Source organism: Aquarana catesbeiana, linkage group LG03 (genome assembly GCF_042186555.1).
Source record: "Aquarana catesbeiana isolate 2022-GZ linkage group LG03, ASM4218655v1, whole genome shotgun sequence".
Taxonomy (NCBI): Eukaryota; Metazoa; Chordata; class Amphibia; order Anura; family Ranidae; genus Aquarana; species Aquarana catesbeiana.
In genome coordinates this window covers 549,263,381-549,281,660 of record NC_133326.1, presented here as the reverse complement: position 1 = coordinate 549,281,660, position 18,280 = coordinate 549,263,381, and the positions used below count along the sequence as shown (strand labels likewise).

At 41.8% G+C, this 18,280-nt stretch overlaps 2 protein-coding genes and 1 long non-coding RNA gene across 10 annotated transcripts in view; 1 reads left to right on the top strand and 2 right to left on the bottom strand.

Annotated features, from left to right (window-relative positions):
• The window catches only part of LRTM2 (leucine rich repeats and transmembrane domains 2), a 113,965-nt gene extending 96,015 nt beyond the window's left edge, over positions 1 to 17,950 (top strand). For all 3 annotated transcript variants that reach the window (XM_073621589.1, XM_073621588.1, XM_073621590.1), the window contains exons 3-4: positions 8,284 to 8,874; positions 13,800 to 17,950. In XM_073621589.1, the coding sequence (XP_073477690.1) occupies positions 8,284 to 8,874; positions 13,800 to 14,230 (1,022 nt within the window). In that variant the 3' untranslated portion in view covers positions 14,231 to 17,950. The remainder of the gene's footprint in view (positions 1 to 8,283; positions 8,875 to 13,799) is intronic.
• CACNA2D4 (calcium voltage-gated channel auxiliary subunit alpha2delta 4) overlaps positions 1 to 18,280 on the bottom strand; it is a 374,858-nt gene that overhangs the window by 173,777 nt on the left and 182,801 nt on the right. The window lies entirely within an intron of this gene.
• The window catches only part of LOC141132769 (uncharacterized), an 81,374-nt gene that overhangs the window by 46,534 nt on the left and 16,560 nt on the right, over positions 1 to 18,280 (bottom strand). The window lies entirely within an intron of this gene.

Genomic DNA, 18,280 nt, shown 5'->3' with positions numbered 1-18,280 from the left:
ACGTATGTACATGTGATTTTATCGTTTTTTATTTTTAATGAATTTGCAAAGATTTCAAACATACATCTTTCACGTTGTCATTATGGGATATTGTTTGTTAAATTTTGAGGAAAATAATGAATTTAATCCCTTTTGGAATAAGGCAGTAACTACAAAATATGGAAAAAGTGAAGCGCTGTGAATACTATCTGGATGCACTGTACAGGGATATGGGAAGTGATTTTTGACATAAAAACACCTACACCCACACAGGTTGAACTGGCAGGACTAGTGTCTTTATTCAACCTTATTAACTATGTAAAGCGGATCTAAAGTCTATGTTACTTACCTTTCTATCAATGGTCGGACTTCCCTCGCCACACTGGCATGTTCCTCCAGGTGATGGGCTGCAGCTCTTCATTGGCCAGCTGGGGATGACATCACTCCTGCACATGCACTGGAGTTCAGTCATCCCAGCACACAGGACTGTAAAATGAGTTGTGCTTCTGCAGCTCAGTTTACATTCCAAAGAAGGTAGGTTTATTTTATTTCAGACAAGACATTGCACATCTCTTCAGTGATAAAGAGCCTGCCTGCTCACGGTCTTTAAAATTGAAACTTTAGTTTTGCTTTAAATTGACTTTTGTGTGCCTGGAGTTCAGCTTTAATGAGGATCTGAGCCCTGAGCAAATATTTCTGCAGTTTTCTATCCGCTGACAGTTTAGGAGATAAAAAAAATATTATCTTTCCAGCTAAGTTTGCATTGACTGCTGCTCCTGGGGAGCCTTGTTCACTACTTCAGAGAGCCTTAAAAATAGAACAACTTCAAAACCCGCAGAGTACACGGCAGGAAAAAAAAAAAAAAAAAAAAAAAAAAAGGTTGCTGGGTATTTATCCATTCTCCGGAATTTGGGCCCCAGAATTTTGCTGAACTGAAGTGAAATGAGGGCAGCGATTAAAATCGCTGAGAGGAAATAGGATTTAGAATTTGATTCTGTAAAGACAGATGCCAGAGATACAACAGAACAGATATACTGTATTATAAAGTTAAAATTATACTTCTAATTCCCCAATATTCCATGTACCAGCGAAACTTACAATAAAACGTGCTCACCACACACACACACACACACACACACACACACACACACACACACACTTATCTTATCTTTAGAAATGTATATAGCTTGAATATATTCCGCAGTGCTGTACAAAGAACACTGAGTCACTTACATCAGTCTCTGCACTAGAGAAGCTTACACTCGAATATGGATGGATGGATGGCCTAGGTAAGGTCAACCCGGGGGTATTCTTTTCTGATTTTTTTTTTTTTATATAATTTTGGTATAATGCTGGCAGAGGAGCCACCTAGGTGGATTGGTATTTTTCAGTCCTGGTTTAGGCCTTTTCTGTGGAGCTGTCAGAATGGTGGGCCAGTGAAAAGCCTAATGGTCCAACATGGTAAGCTCCCGGATTACGTTGCTCAGTGCCTGAAAATGCTTCAGCAGTGGCAAGTGACGGCGGAGGAAATTAAGTCTCTTTCTAGAAAGGTCCTGGGGAGGGAGACTGTTAAATGACCCATTAGTAAAGCACTAGCCTTGAGGGATTGCCCAGGCCTTGCTATAAGGGAGGGTCTGCATTTGATTAAAAACGTAAGGACCGCTGACTGCATAGGTACTGCGGCAGGGCGGCCCTATTGCGGGAAACGACGTTGGCGAGTAAGCGCGCCCTCTGAACAGCAGGGGAGCCGATTTGTGGGTCCGGCAGCCGCGATGTCTGCCGGCCACTGGCGATCGCTCCTTAGAGAGGCAGAAAGGGGATCTGCCAATGTAAACAAAGCAGATCCCGTTCTGACAGGAGAGTACAGTGAGATTGTCTGTTCCTAGTGATCAGAAACAGCAATCTCTCTGTACTCCCAGTCAGTCCACCCCCCCCCCTTCAGTTAGAAACACCTCCCTAGGACACACTTAATCCCTTGATCGTCCCCTAGTGTTAACCCCTTTCCCTGCCAGTGTCATTTATACAATGATCAGTGGATATTTTTAGCTCTGATCACTGTAATAATGTCACTGGTCCCAAAAAAGTGTCAAAAGTGTCCGATCTGTCCGCCGCAATGTTGCAGTCCCACTAAAAATCGCTGATCACCGCTATTACTAGTAAAAAAAAAATTATAATAAAAATGCCATAAATCTATCCCCAATTTGGTAGACGCTATAACTTTGGTGCAAACCAATCAATATACGCTTATTGCAATTTTTTTTACCAAGAATATGTAGCAGAATACATATTGGCCTAAACTGATGAAAAAATTGTTTTTTTTAATTTTTTTATTGGATATGTATTATAGCAAAAAGTAAAAAATATATATATTTTTTGTTTATAGCGCAAAAAATAAAAACCGCAGAGGTGATCAAATACCACCAAAAGAAAGCTCTATTTGTGGGAAAAAAGGAAATCAATTTTATTTGGGTACAGCGTCACATGTCCACGCAATTGTCAGTTAAAATAACGCAGTGCTGTATCGTAAAAAATGGCCTGGTCATTAAGGGGGTAAATCCTTCCAGGGCTGAAGTGGTTAATCTGTAGGGAATTCCTTTAAAGTTGCGGAATTTGGCCTGGCGATTGACCCATGGCAGACTCTATGTGAAGGGCAACTTGAAGCATCACTCTATGGAGAACCGTGGTTGTTCAAGAGTGGAGTGTGGTGGGGTGGGAGAGACGATGGACCACTTCTTGCTTTAGTACCTCTTCATGTCTATAAGCGGGTGGGTGGTGCTCTGGGTATCCCTTTCCTTTCCCACATGTGTTATGCGGAATGGGCATATGGGGCTTTTCAGACTCAGGATTTTGATTTCGAGACACTTTTTCTAGTCCGTTTAGTAGTCTATTACTTCACATGGAATGCACAGTGTCAGGTTTCCACTCGGAAAAAAAGTCCTTCCTGTCGAGGTGGTAGTGCCAACATTCTGGGTAAGGTGGGAATATTTAGGCTCTTGATAAGGGCAGATGGCCGTGGGAGGTCTGGACAAAGGCATGGAGGAATGTTAGGTCTTTGTAGCTGCTGTCAGTCAGTGTTTGGGTGTGCAGCTTTTCTTTCTGTCCTTTCAAGTCCCCTATATTTTGTTACGATCAGTTTTTTGAAAAAAGGTTGCATGCAAATGGTTTAAATGTTTAATAATTTCTTAGCCTGAGGGTGTGTTTAGGTGAAGGTTAGGATTCTGTTGCATATATCAGTAGTTTATTGGTAATAAAAATATGTTTCTTTGTATTATTTTTTTTTTTTTTTTTTGGCAAAAAGCAGTTTTCTTTTCTGTTATCTGCTGATGGAAGCTTGTTTGTTTTTGTTTATTTATGTAGATATATTTATTTTACTTATTTTTCTATATATGTAAATAGGTTTTTATTAACAAGCAAGATTCTAAATAAACAAAAATGTACACTCTAATATCCCACTGAAGTCACGCACTATTATTATAATGCATTTATAAAGCTCTAACATATTCCAGAGTGCAGTACAGAGAACACTGAGCCATTCACCTCAATCTGTCCAAGTGCGTAGAGATTGCACCAAAACCAAAAATCTAATTATTGTATTATCTGGAAAATATGAACCTAAAAAATCCATGTTAGAGTGGATAAAATCTTAATGTCATGTTTAATTTTAGACACCAGAAAAAAAGGAAGATGCCCTTTATAGTAAGCGGGCCCGCTGGTTGCCTATTTGTATATGCAGTGTACTGCGGACGTTGCTCAAGGCACAGAAGTGGCTGTACGGCACATATCCAGCCTCTGGTCTGTTCCCTCACTGAAAACGCTTTTGAAATTCATTCTGACAAATCTCCAGAGAGATGGGAAGTCTTTTTGTTCGCTCTGCGTCTGTATGCATGCAATAGAGCTGCCTTGGCAGAGGGAGGCAGAACCAAAGACACTGTACGTAGTTAGAATAAAAGAAAAAACATATGGCCATCAAATCCAAGGGAAATAATCTAGTCTCTTTAGAAACCTCTGCTGATCAAAGGAATACACAAAGATGTAATGAGCAGCTTCCTTCCTTCCTGACCATCAACAATCACGTGAACCTCTGAATCCACAGTTCAGAGTCATTTTATAGCTTCTAGAAATGCATGAATCCCATTTTTGACACCTCTACCATAACAAACCAAAAGGCTATGGGTGACATGAATATGACTTCAAATTATAAATATACAGTGGGTATAGAAAAGAATCACCCTCCTTTAAAATAATCACATTTTGTTGCTTTGCAGCCTGAAATGAAGACAGAGACAATTTTTGTTTTATCCAGCTGTATTGCAACTGATAACATCCAAGTGAAAACTTGGAAAACTCATTCATGTGTAGCTAATCACCTTTCAGTGGCACACAAAGCCATCTGACTTTCAACTGTGATCATTTTGATTTTGAAAAAGCTTTCCTGGAGCATTCCAGTCCCTGGCAGTGCAACTGCAAACAATCAACTATGGGTGGCAAGGCACTGTCAAAAGATCTCTGGGATAAAGGTGTGGACAGGCACAAGTAAGGGAATGGATACAAAAGTATTTCAAAGGCTTAATCAATGCCTAGAAGCACAGTGAAATCTATTATTAAGAAGTGGAAGGTATTTGGTACAACACAGACCCTTCCTGGATCAGGACATCGCTCCAAAGAGCCAGGAGGAAACTGGTCAGAGAGGCTACCAAGAGGCCTACAGCAACTCTGAAGCAGTTGCAGGAATGTATGACAAAGGGTGGTCATTGTGTTAATGTGACAACAGTATCACAAATTCTCCACATATGTGGCTTGTATGGGAGGGTTGCAAGAAAAAAGACACTCCTCAAGAAAGGCCACATGCAGTCATGACTGAGCTTTGCCAAAACGCACCTTGAAGATTTTGAGGCCACATAGAAAAAGTTGTTATGGTCAGATGAGATTAAAATTAAATTAATTGGCTTCAACACCAAACAATATGTCTGCAGCTCACCATCCAAATCACACCATTCCTACAGCAAAGCGTGGAGGTGGTAATATCCTGTTATGGGGGTGTTTGTCTGTAGTAGGGAGTGGAGCACTTGTCAGGATAGAGGAAAAATTAATGGGGCAAAATACCATCAAATTCTTGAGGAAAATCTGCTGCCCTCTGCCAGAAAAGTTGTCAATGGGAAGAAGGTTTACCTTTTAACATGACAATACCCCAAAGCACACAGCAAAAATGACCACACAGTGGTTGAAAAAGAAAAAGGTGAATGTCCTTGCATGGCCTGACAGAGCTCAGTTAAACCCCATTGAAAATCTGTGGCATGACTTGAAGACTGCAGTCCACAAATGGTCACCATCAAATGTAATTGAACATGATCAGTTCTGCAAAGAAGAGTGGGCAAATATTGCAAAGTCTAGATGTGCAAAGTTAAACTTAAAGGTGATTTAACAAAATACTGACACAAGGGGGTGATGCTTTTTCCAACTCAGTGATTCTGTTTTTGATTTTTTTTCTGGACAAGTTGGTGTTATATCTTTTCACTTTGATGTTATGAGTTGCAAACAAAAACTGTGCGTCTTCATTTCAGGCTGCAAAGCAACAAAATGTGATTATTTTAAAGGGGGGGGGGGGGTTCTTTTATATATTCACTGTAAATACAGCAATCAATAAATAATGTGAACTACTGAGCAGGTAGCCCAACACCTAGACATACAACTAATACACACTAGGAGTGCTGCTGTAATAAGGAAGAGGGAACCCCCATCTGTAAAGACAAAAGCAAGGGAAGGGAGAAAACAGGGCAGACCTCTGGTGTAGTAAAAAGATCAAAGAGTTTTATTTAAAACAACATGTTATATACTCACAAAATAAAGTGAGGGCATATAGTCCACAAGAAAGGGCCCACTCAACACACAATACTGTCACAAGGAAAGGATGGATAAGCAGCCACGGTGTTCGGATCACTCTGTGGCCAGCTGACAAGTGAAGAGCTGGGCTGGATACCAAGTCCCTGCTCAGCTCACTCTACTCCGAAGACAGCACTCAGTGGACGGTGGTCTCCTGTAAAAGTGGAGTCGCAGGACCTATTTTGAGGACTCCTCTTCAGCTAACCTGAAGAGGAGTCAATTAAACGTGTCCTGCGCTCTCTTACATTTAATTTTGTGAGTATATAACATGTTGTTTTAAATAAAGCTCTTTACTACACCAGAGGTCTGCGCTATTTTCTCCCTTCCCTTTGCATTTGTGTGTTTTATATCAGTCTGGAGTTCAGCTTTGAGTAGTAAGAGTTATTATTGCTGAACAAACAAAAAGTGCACAAACATCATGTGACACCTTCATAAAACCTTTAATAAAATTTGTAAAGTATGGTACTCAAAAACATTCTTTGCAAGCTGATTTTTCCAAATAAAAAGGACATGCACAACTCATCTTTACAGATGATAATGCTAGACAGCATGCAGGCACTGTCACTAGTATGCATCACCGCTGACACATTTCAAAAGGTGGATCCTCTGCATCAGAGCCCTTGAAATGCATTAACAGGAAACATGCTAGCGATGAAAGCTTGAGCGTAGATTGCTTGTTTTTAATTGGGTAAGAGATAGTTTTAAGGTTACAGATTATAGTTAAAGTTAAGGTTTAAGACCTCCATTGTAATACATTACCTCACCCTTTGGAATGCTGTTTCAACAAGGAAACAGGATTCTCCTGTACCTCTAGGGTTCGTGTGAATCCAGATTTACATAATTGGTAAAGTGCCAATGTTAAGTTAAGGATTAGGGATAGTTTAGGTACTGGGATCTTTTTGGGAAATGTCAAAACTTGCATATTATTGGTGCTAAATGCTCATGCTGAAAACTAGCAAGCACAAGCTCTAAATGGTGAAAATAAACATAGTGGCCACATTTTTGCTGAAAATTTTGCCTGGCCTATATGGTGCTGGCACAACTTTCCTATCATTCAGATAATGTTACTATGGACAGGCATCAAACTCAAAAGTCAAGTGGGTAAGGTGGGGCCTGTGTCTGATTCCCTCTTCATGTTGAACCTCAGCCAGGTATGCAAACACTTTCAACTCAAGTCTTTAAATTGCCAGTCTATCATCACCCCTTCACTGGTGACCTGTAAATGTTGTAGAGCTTTAACAGGAACTTTAGAAGAGGCTATAAAAGGTAGGAGTGTGAAATAATAGACATTTTCAGCCACTGGAGGTTTCAAATGAGAAATGAAAAGACAACTGCAAATGTTCTATTCTGTTTGATATTTATGAGCTTGGCTGTTAGGATAACCTGCCTATCATGGGAAAGGTGAGCTCCAAGATCAAGGTGTACTATGTGTCAGGAGGATGCTGACCAGCACAAGTTCAAATGTCTATAAAAGCTGACTTTATTAAACAAAGGCAACAAACAAGGTTTAGGTCTTAAACCGGAGGAATGAAGCATGCACGCTTTGTATGCCACATATGCAAGTGTATTTCATGCTAGATTTTTTTTTTTTTTTTAGGAGTAGGGCATGGCTTAAATACCTTACTTTTTTTGCAAAGGTTTTAACTTTATATACACCTCAATAGCAAATTCTAAAAGCGAATAATCATTGTTTGCAAGGCTTTTTTTTTTCTAAATTACAGATATTTGCTGTAATGCTGGTTAATGAATGGGAAGTTTTAGTTTTTACCATACATTACATATTGCAATTTTCTAAACTATCAAGCCAAAAAAATTGGAGGAGTTGAGGTACTGATGTAGGATGACTAGACCTGGCTCGCAATCGGCATTCTAGTTCATTCCAAAGGTGGTCAATAGGGGTCAGGTCATAGCAGGACAATCGAGTTCTTTGATACCAAACTGGTGAAACCCAGTCTTTATGGAGTTGGGTTTGTGTACAAGGGCACAGTCATGCTGGAACAGAAAAGGGCCTTCCTCAAACTGTTACCACAAGGTTGGAAGAGCACAATTGCCTAAAATGTCTTTGAATTCTGTAGTATTACCAGTACGTTCACAGGAAACACCTGAATGCAATCCTTTGAGGGGTGGGCCCACCTATTTTTGGCCATATAGTAGGTGTGATGATTAGCTATCCACAATCTTTTGGCCATATAATGTATAGTAAATAAGTCTGCCAGTTGCTCAAGAATGTATTTTAACAATCCATTTCATTTTTTTTCTTTACCTATCCTTACCTTTCTCTGTTTCTTGTGGTCACATCTTTATTTGATTTGGCCTTTAACATTTTCTCAATAAACTTGATTGTCTTCACTGATTTGCTTTTGAGCACCTGAATTTGCGCTGTGTGTTTTTGCACTCTTTTAATGTTCTCCATTTGTCTTTCAGTCTTGGTCTGCTCGCTGTCCTTGTGTGCGGCCTCCTCCTTTCTCTCCTGTCCTTCACTGTGTATCTGTAACTCCGACAGTATGGAGGTGGACTGCAGTGGCCGAGGACTCACATCCATACCGCCTGATCTTCCACAGGACATCCGAATCCTTCTACTGCTCAACAACCGCATAACCTCTCTTGCTGGAGGTCCTTTTTCAAACTTAACATCTCTGCACCGCTTGGACCTCTCCAATAACTTCCTTGACCAGTTGCCTGCAGGCCTCTTTGCGGATCTGGGAAACCTCACAGAAATTCGTCTTCGGAACAACAGCATTCGCAGTATAGAACGAGACCTCCTTCAAGGCCTGCCACAGCTTCGTAGACTGGACCTATCCCTCAACTTTTTGTCCCAGTTACCTCCGGGATTGTTTGATGACTTATCGACACTCCACTGGTTATCACTGCGCTCTAATCGGCTACAGAGTTTGGACAGGATGACTTTTGAGCCTCTAGGTAGCCTGGAAAACATTCAATTGGGTGATAATCCATGGGAGTGTGATTGCAACCTACGAGACTTCAAACACTGGATGGAGTGGTTCTCGTACAGAGGTAGGTGACTATGCTTCTATATTGAATCCAGAATTCTAAAACTATCTTGCTTAGTCTCCTGGTTCCTCCACAGACCAACTGTTTTAATAGAACCAATGAGGCCATCACCCTTGAAAACAATTAGAACTTGTACAGCTGCCCTCTCATAAAGGTTTCTTAGGCCAGAATAAAGCCTGTAATGCAATCCAATGTAAGTCCTAATTTTTTAAATTATGGATACAAGGGGAAAGTGTTAGAGCCTCTGTTTTATCGATAGAAACAGGCAGATAGGCAGAAATTGTAAAGACCCCATGGGAATACCATAGGAGCAACAGCGCTCAACCACAGCTACGATCTGTGAAGGTTATCAAGATAGTGAAACAGTGGGATGTCAAATAGGTAACATAAAAAAAAAAAACACAAAACAATCAAGAAACACAAAGAAATATTAAATGGCATGGGTAGCCCAAAACTAAATACAGATAAACTTTTCTAACTATGCAAGATATGCCGCCAAGCTTTGCATGGTGTAAAAGTATTAAAAACCCGTAAATGTATTATGACCAATACAATTGCAGTCTCAAAAGGCGAAGCTGTTGTGAAACCATGGGAAGGGAGCCGGTAACATCAGCATCAAAACACGTTCCTAACTGCTCAGAAAGCAAAGGAAGGAGAGGTGTCTCTGTGTGAGAGAATGTTTGTGCGATTGTGTGTTTTTATATCTGTTTGTATGTGTGCAGAGAGCATTCCACCCATCACATGAAACACTGCAGAGTATTTTAACCTATCACATAACATACTGCAGAGTATTCCACCCATCCCATGATACACTCCAGGGCATTACATCCATCACATGAAACACTGCAGAGTATTTTAACCTATCATATAACATACTGCAGAGTATTCCACCCATCCCATGATACACTGCAGGGCATTACATCCAGCACATGAAACACTGCAGAGTATTTTAACCTATCACATAACATACTGTAGAGTATTCCACCCATCCCAAGATACACAGAAGAGTATACTACCCATCCCAAGACACACTACAGAGCATTCCACCCATCCCATGGCACACTGCAGAGCATTCACCCATCCCATGGCACACTGCAGAGCATTTTAATTATCCCATGACACACTGTAGAGCATTCCACCCATCACATGGCACACTGCAGAGCATTTTAACTATCCCATGACACACTGCAGAGTATTCCACCCATTTCATGACACACTGCAGAGCATTCCACCTATCCCATGGCACACCGCAGAGCGTTCCACCCATCCCATGGCACACTGCAGAGCATTCCACCCATCCCATGGCACACTGCAGAGTATTTTAACTATCCCATGACACACTTCAGAGCATTCCACCCATCCCATGGCACACTGCAGAGCATTCAACCCATCCCATGGCACACTGCAGAGCATTCCACCCATCCCATGGCACACTGCAGAGCATTCCACCCATCTCATGGCACACTGCAGAGCATTTTAACTATCCCATGATACGCTGCAGAGAATTCCACACATTCCCCTGACACTGCAGAGCATTACACCCATCCCATGATACACTGTGGAGCATTCCACCCATCCCATGACACTTCAGAGCATTTCACCCAGTGGTGGAACTACCTGGGGTCGCAAAGGTCGCACTTGTGACCGGGCATCGGTGTTCAGCCACCGTGGAGCTCCAAGACAGCAGAAAGGGGGCACGCTGCAGAACATGTGAAAGGGTCCCACTGCGGGGTCATAATAAAGGGACCCACAACGGGAGTAAAGGGGCCAGCGCTCGGAGGGAAGGGCCTCTGGACCAGTGGGTCAGGGGGGGCCCTTCATGGTTTTTTGCACCGGGCCCTGAAGGTTCTAGTTATGCCTCTGGGAAGATCTCAGGCAGTTCTTCACTTAAAACTGCTACATACGGTATACTATATATTGTAACTGGTAACTAATACAGTAGTAAAGAGATCTAGAGGTGATAGACAATACTACGCAGTATCATATAAAACTGTACAAACCAACATTAACATTTGGGCACGGCCTTGTCTCACTACTAGATAGATGGCTGTATCTGTTGCAGATCAGCTAAAAGGAAAAGTGTTGGGTGGCCCAGTGTCTATATGTATGCCAGTTAAACTGAAATTCCAGCCAAACACTTGTTTAGTATTGGATAGAGTGGGAAACCTGGCAGTAGTTAGAACTCTGCTTCATTCTGTCCTACAGCAAAAAAGACAAAGTTCTGGCTGGAGTTCTACTTTATACAAGAAGTGCTCTTTTTATAACAGTTCCTCAAGTCCAACAGTGTCAGGCTACCTTCCATTCCTGTGTTTGTCCCTCCACTATAATGCCATTTTCCAAATTCCTAGAGCTGTCCCTTAACATTGTCCGTGACCTGGAATTTTGAAGTTACAACAGCATGCGGTCTCAAAGTTTTTTTTTACTATTTCTGAAGTTCCAAAGCACGCATCATCCTCTCCCGCTGTACGCATGTCGACACTATCCGTACTAAAGAGCAATCCTAAGTAGTAATATCATTTTGTAATAAAGCTTTGCACCTGTTCGCTGTCACAGAGCTCAGAGATAATTATCCACAGTCTGGCACAACGAGGGCTGTTACAGCTTTTTACATCTGCCACAATCACACTCCAGAAAGACGGCACATTTCTGACCAAGAAATTAAAAAAGAATTCTAAAGTGCAACAGTGTCAATTCATCAAAGCTGATTTTTGATTGCATTATTTTTTCAATTCACTGAAAATCTTAATTGCACGGATCAGCATAATTTGCCCCAGTTCTATCTGTTTTTGCTGTATTTTGTATTGAAAAGTCAATTCACAAAGACTGAGAATCAGAAAGACAAAAATCACAGGATCACAGGGGTTTTTAGTTTAAAAAAATATTGTCAGCTTCTAATTGGCATAAACAGTGAGACTGTGGGGTTAATTTACTAAAGGCAAATAGACTGTGCACTTTACAGTTGTAGTTAACAAGCAGAAGCTCTGCTGACTTCCATCATCCAATTGTGTGCAAGCAAAAATGCTGTTTTTTTAAATTTTCCTTGCACGTGATTGGGTATTCTTTGTAACGTGAAGTTTTAGCTCATTCACTAAGCTCTGGAGCAACTGCTTTTGCAAAGGCAACTTTGCAAAGTGCACAGTCTATTTGCCTTTAATAAATCAACCCCTGTATGACATGTTTCAGTAGCTACATATTTTTCTTTTACTTTGGGAAACAGTGGGAAAGGGTTTAATCCCTTTAGGCTTTTATTAGTATATGTGTTTCCATTGCAAAGATTGTTCCTACTTTTTGCCTTAGTGACCACACGGGAAGTGAAGAAAACCTCCTTTAATGGAGTCACAGACAGCAATAAAACCCAAATGAAATTTCAACCCTTCCCTCTCTTTGTTTTTTGTTGGAATTAGGTTTTAAAGTAGAAGTTATTTCTGCTTAGATTTTGTCTTCCGTTGTTCCCCCATCACCATCATCATTACATTTTTAAATAAAATCGGTTTACATTACATAACTTGTTTTAGATCCAGTGATCATTAGTGTGTCTCTGTGCTTCTCTAATGCCGTGTACACATGGGTGGACTTTTCGACCGGACTGGTCCGACAAACTTTCCAGCGGACTTTCGACAGACTGCTGACGGACTTCCGATGGACTTTCTAATGAACGGACTTGCCTACACATGATCACACCAAAGTCCGACGGATTTGTACGTGATGACATGCACCGGACTAAAATAAGGAAGTTGATAGCCAGTAGCCAATAGCTGCCCTAGCGTCGGTTTTTGTCCGTCGGACTAGCATACAGACGAGCGGATTTCTGTGTCCGGCAGAGTTACGACGTAAAGATTTGAAGCCTGTTCCAAATCTAAAGTCCGTCAGATTTGCGACTGGAAAAGTCCGCTGAAGGTCCGGTGAAGCTCACACACGATCAGATCGTCCGCCGGATTTGGTCCGTCGGCGTCCGTCAGACCAGTCCGGTCGAAAAGTTCGACCATGTGTACGCCCCATAAGGCTCCATTCACACCTGATCATGGGCAGAATAGCCGCAATTTTAAATCATTGCAAAATACGGGACGTGTTTGTGATGCCATTACTTCTTAATGGCACCCCATTCGTGTTGTACAATGTGCTGCGCTTTTCGCTCAAAAAGGAACATGAGCTACTTTTGGGCAACAGCATCGCGCATTGCTATTTGTTGCGACTGCAGCACAATTTACTGTGCGATAATCGTGGAAAAATCTCAGCGCCATTGGGGTGCAATTAGAAGTAATGACATTGCAAATGCCCCCCTGGGACTTGCAGCGATTTGGAATCAGGTGTGGATCAAGTCTAATGCAATGCAGGCAGGTCATGGCTGGTGGGAGGGCCTGGCAGGGTGCTACATATAGCTCCCTGAAAACATTACAGTATTCTCCCTCAGGACACCTCTAAAGAGTCCTCAGCCCTGATGCAAGCAGTGGGATGGTTCTTTTGAGAAGTTATGCAAATATCAAAATGTTTTGATAAGTGGATATCAGTCTGGATTATAAGCAGACTACATTTGCATGCAGACCAACCTAGGTAACACCCACATATGATGGTTTGAACTGAAATCCAATCAATTAAAGTGGTGGACTGGGGAGCAAAGGACACTGAATGTCCTCCAACCAAGAGATAGGGTGGGCTCTATCTGACTTGCTGCATCTTCTAATGCACACTGTGAGAAGCTCATAGTGTGCAGTGAAATTTAGAGTAAGCGATTTCAGTACAGGAGAGGAGCCTGTACACATGTTGAAAACTGAAGTTAAGTTTGTGTAAAATAATTTTGCAAAGTAAATTTATGTTACCGTCCCTTTAAGGATGCGATCAAGCTTTGCTGAAAGATTGTACAGTGAAACAGTTTTGCACATTTATAACTAGCAAGATTGTGACTATGTTTATAATGTCTTCCGCTACAGGTGGTAAAATTGATGAGCTGCAATGCACCCTCCCCAAGGACCTGCGTGGGAGGGACATGCGGATGGTCCCAGTTGAGATGTTTAATTATTGCTTACAACTAGAAGATGAAAACAGCTCTGGACCAGTAGAAAGGCCATCCCTGCCCTGCACAAAGGCAAGCCCTGCCCTCGCAGAGCCAGACCCAGGGCCAGACTGCCCACAGAAACAGAGGTACCGTCCTGCCAGTGTCCGGCGAGCCATTGGTACTGTGATCATCGCGGGGGTAGTTTGTGGCGTAGTCTGCATCATGATGGTAGTGGCGGCAGCGTATGGATGTATCTATGCTTCACTAATGGCGAAGTACCACAGAGAGCTAAAGAAGCGACAGCCCTTGATGGGCGACACAGAGGGGGAGCAGGAGGAACAGCGTCAGATCTCGTCAGTTGCATGAGGAGAGCTTTAACACCAATGCAAGTAGCCGATACAGAAGCATCCATTTTGTCCAACGCAGGTTGCCATGCGCACCCGTTCGGCAGGAGAGCGGTTGTACGAAAGCCCTGTTTGGGTACATCACAAAGGGGCACAACAAAAAGCACTTAGTCTACTTCTAGAACAACTTAACAATCAGCAGCACAAGATGGCTATCAATTGTTCAGAGGAAATAGAAGCAACTTTGATGTAACCCAATCGTACAGTTACATATTTACCAGCACAAGGAGATCTAAAGTTAAACACACTGAACAAAACCAATTATTGGACACCAAACATAAACCCTTTGGAGAAAAATAAAATTTAAAAAAAGCATAAAAATGTGCAAATGACAAGTATGTAAAGAAAAGAACACAGCTAAGAAAATCGTCACTTTTTGTGGCGGACGCATTGGTTGGTTCCTGATTCAACATCTCTGGATATAACTGTAATACGGAGTATAGTGAGAATACTGCCTGCTGTGATGTGGATTTAGGAGACTATTTTTTGGTAGAACTGATGTGTTCACAGAGTATCAGATCATTAACTTTGCCACTCCCACTGATATTGCAATAAATAGAGATGGCATTCAACTTTTTGGAAACAAAAAAAACAAAAAGATTAAATTTGGCTGATTATTTTTTGCAGTTTCTTTTCATAAGGAAGGTAAGATTCCAACAAGCAAGTTTTATAACAAGTTTGTTCCAGATTATTTTTTTCAGAGGCTGCAGAGATTTGCAGTAAAATAGTCATTTTTGAATAAAATGTTTCCATAAAAAAATTCCATCGGAGGGACTTACAGGACCCGGGTTTAGAGGAAAATTCAAACGCAAACCCAATCCTGGCTCTGCAGCTGTTTTCATCAGAAAATACAAAAATGACGTCTATGCGGCAGTTGGTCAGTAGCATTAACACAGCAGGTTTTTTTGGGTTTTTTTTTAGTTCTTTCAGTTTCTTCATAGTTTATTACCTGTTAATCATGCCAGTAAATATGTTATTTTCCACTTCCTTCCCCAGGCCTAGGGGTCCAGCAAAAGTGACAGTTAGAGATGGGACAATCAATAGAATGTTGCCTAGGGTGCTTACAATGGTCACCTTTTATCCCAAACTGTTTTTTCAAAAGAAACAAAAAATCTTTTCTGTAACTGCTTAACCACTTAAGCCCCGGACCATTTGGCTGGCAAAAGACCAGATCGCTTTTTGCGATTCGGCACTGCGTCGCTTTAACTGACAATTGCACGGTCGTGCGACGTAGCTCCCAAACAAAATTGACGCCTTTTTTTCTCCACAAATAGGGCTTTCTTTTGGTGGTATTTGATCACCTCTGCAGTTTTTATTTTTTGCGCTATAAACAAAAAAATAGCGTCAATTTTGAAAAAAAACGCATTATTTTTTACTTTTTGCTATAAAAATTAAAAAAAATGTTCCCTCAGTTTAGGCTGATGCGTATTCTTCTACATATTTTAGGTTAAAAAAAAAAAAAAAAAATTGCAATAAGCGTTTATTGATTGGTTTGCGCAAAAGTTATAGCATCTACAAAATAGGGGATAGTTTTATGGCATTTTTATTAATTTTTTTTTAACTAGTAATGGCGGTAATCAGCGATTTTTATCATGACTGCGACATTATGGCGGACAGAACGGACACTTTTGGCGCTATTTTGGGACCATTCACATTTATACAGCGATCAGTGCGATTAAAAATGCATTGATTACTGTGTAAATGTGACTGGCAGTGAAAGGGTTAACCACTAGGTGGCGCTGTAGGGGTTAAGTGTGTCCTAGGGAGTGATTCTAACTGTGGGGGAGAGGGGCTATGTGTGACACGACACTGATCACCACTCCCGATTACAGGGAGCTGTGATCAGTGTCCTGTCACTAGGCAGAATGTAAACAAGCATTTCCCCGGTCTTCCTCTCCGTGAGACGAATGTGGGTATCCCCGCGGACATCGAGTCTGCGGGACCCGCGATCACACTCAGGGAGGTCGCGGCAGACGCGCACCTGCAAACTGCTTCTTAAAGGGCAACATACAGGTATGTTAATCTGCCTGTATGTGCCCTTCTGCCGACGTATATAGGCGTGAGCCGGTCAGCAAGCGGTTAAAGGGTGTTCTCTGTGGTTGGGCTTTAACTTGTTTGTATGCTATTTAAAATTCAGTGTTACTAAACCCACAACAGTAAAATCAGTCTGTATACGCAGTAAAGCATGCTTGTTATACTCACTGTGGAACCTAAGGGGTTAATCCTCTGCATTGTGTAAAAAGGCTGTTTGATCCTGTTCTCTGATTCTCCCCTTTTTCCACAGTCCCCAATCCATCTGCTGATGGATGAGTCCTAGGAGGCACTCTGCACATGCTCAGTTTGGCGTGTATTGCTAGAAAGTTTTTTTGGGGGGAGGGTGTATGTGTTCGGCACAGGGCCAATCAGCACTGTCTGGACAGAGGGTCAGAAGTCATGCAGCCTCATAGGACGGCCAGGGGAGAATGAAAACTCCTCCTACAAGCTTTTTTTTTTTTTTATCAGTGCTGGGCCAGACACTGATAGAAGCCACAATACTGCTAAAAATGCTGAGGAGAAAATAATTGCATTTCTGTGTGCTGTGGAAGACCAGATATAGTGACTGCAGGGTCCTGGGTTTAGTAACACTGTGGGGTTGGTTTACTAAAAGCAAACAGACTGTGCACTCTGCATGTTCAGAACTTAGAAAATGAGGTAAAGATTCCCTTTGCAAAGAATACCCAATCACATGTAAGGAAAATAAAAACAGCATTTTTGCTTGCTCATGATTGGATGATGGAAGTTAGCAGAGCTCCCGCTTATTTACTAAGCTCTGGAGCAACTGCACTTTGCAAAGTGCACAGTCTATTCGCCTTTAGTAAATCAACCCCAGTGTCTACAACACTGCTATGTGATTTCACGCAGAACAAATAGCACAGTCCCCCTTGTTACCAGAAGTGTAAAATCATCCGATTTACTGGCAGGATAAACAAGTAATAAAACTTTGTCACAGGGGAACAAAAACTGCAGTGGTTAATCCTAGTGATATGTCATTTTTGATTTTGCCACTAGTTTTCACTTTAAAACATTTTTTCATCAAGCAAAAGCCCAAAACATGCAAACATATAAAACACATTTGATTTCAAGTTGCATTGATGAGAATTAACCCCTTATGACACCAGCATGTCACCAACCAGGAGAAGAAGTAGTCAAAGACTACTGCACCTAAAAGATCGATGTTTAATTTTATATATCAACCAATGGATTTGCTGGTTTTGATGATTCATTTTGACTGGCAAGTTTTGTTGGCTCCCAACCCTCCTTGCATTTTTTTTTTTGCAGTGGAACACCGCTTTTACTATTATTATTAGCTATTTCGTTTTTTTTGATATTCAAAAAAGTGTCTAGCTGATGCCACTCTTGAAGAGTGTGAGACCTACATAATTAAAAAGTCCATTGCTGTCTACTCAATGCCCAACTGTGCCCCAGCTGGGAACGTAAAGTAGTAGTGAAGACCAACAGGAAGAAATTATTAAAAGGAATATAGCTGTTTATCCCCTGAACAGAGAAATTCAATAGGCAAGTGCCTGGAGCAGCCTTTTTTTAACCCAATGACCAGTTAAAGTGATTGTTATTTACCATGTTATACTTACCTGCTCTGTGCAGTGGTTTTGCACAGAGCAGCCCCAATGCTACTCCTCTGGGGTCCCCCTGCCAGCGCTCTGGCCCCTCCCCCCTGTCGAGTGGCCCAGAGCAAGCCACTGGTGTATGTCTCAACCCCGCCCCCCTGCTCTTTCCTCACAGGCTGTGATTGACAGCAGCAAACAATAGTTTCCGCTGCTGCCTCCATGGCCAGTGAGGAGAGAGAGAGAGAGAGAGAGAGAGAGAGAGAGAGAGAGAGAGAGAGAGAGAGAGAGAGAGAGAGAGAGAGAGAGAGAGAGAGAGAGAGAGAGAGAGAGAGAGAGAGAGAGAGAGAGAGAGAGAGAGGAGAGAGAGAGAGAGAGAGAGAGAGAGAGAGAGGAGAGAAGAGAGAGAG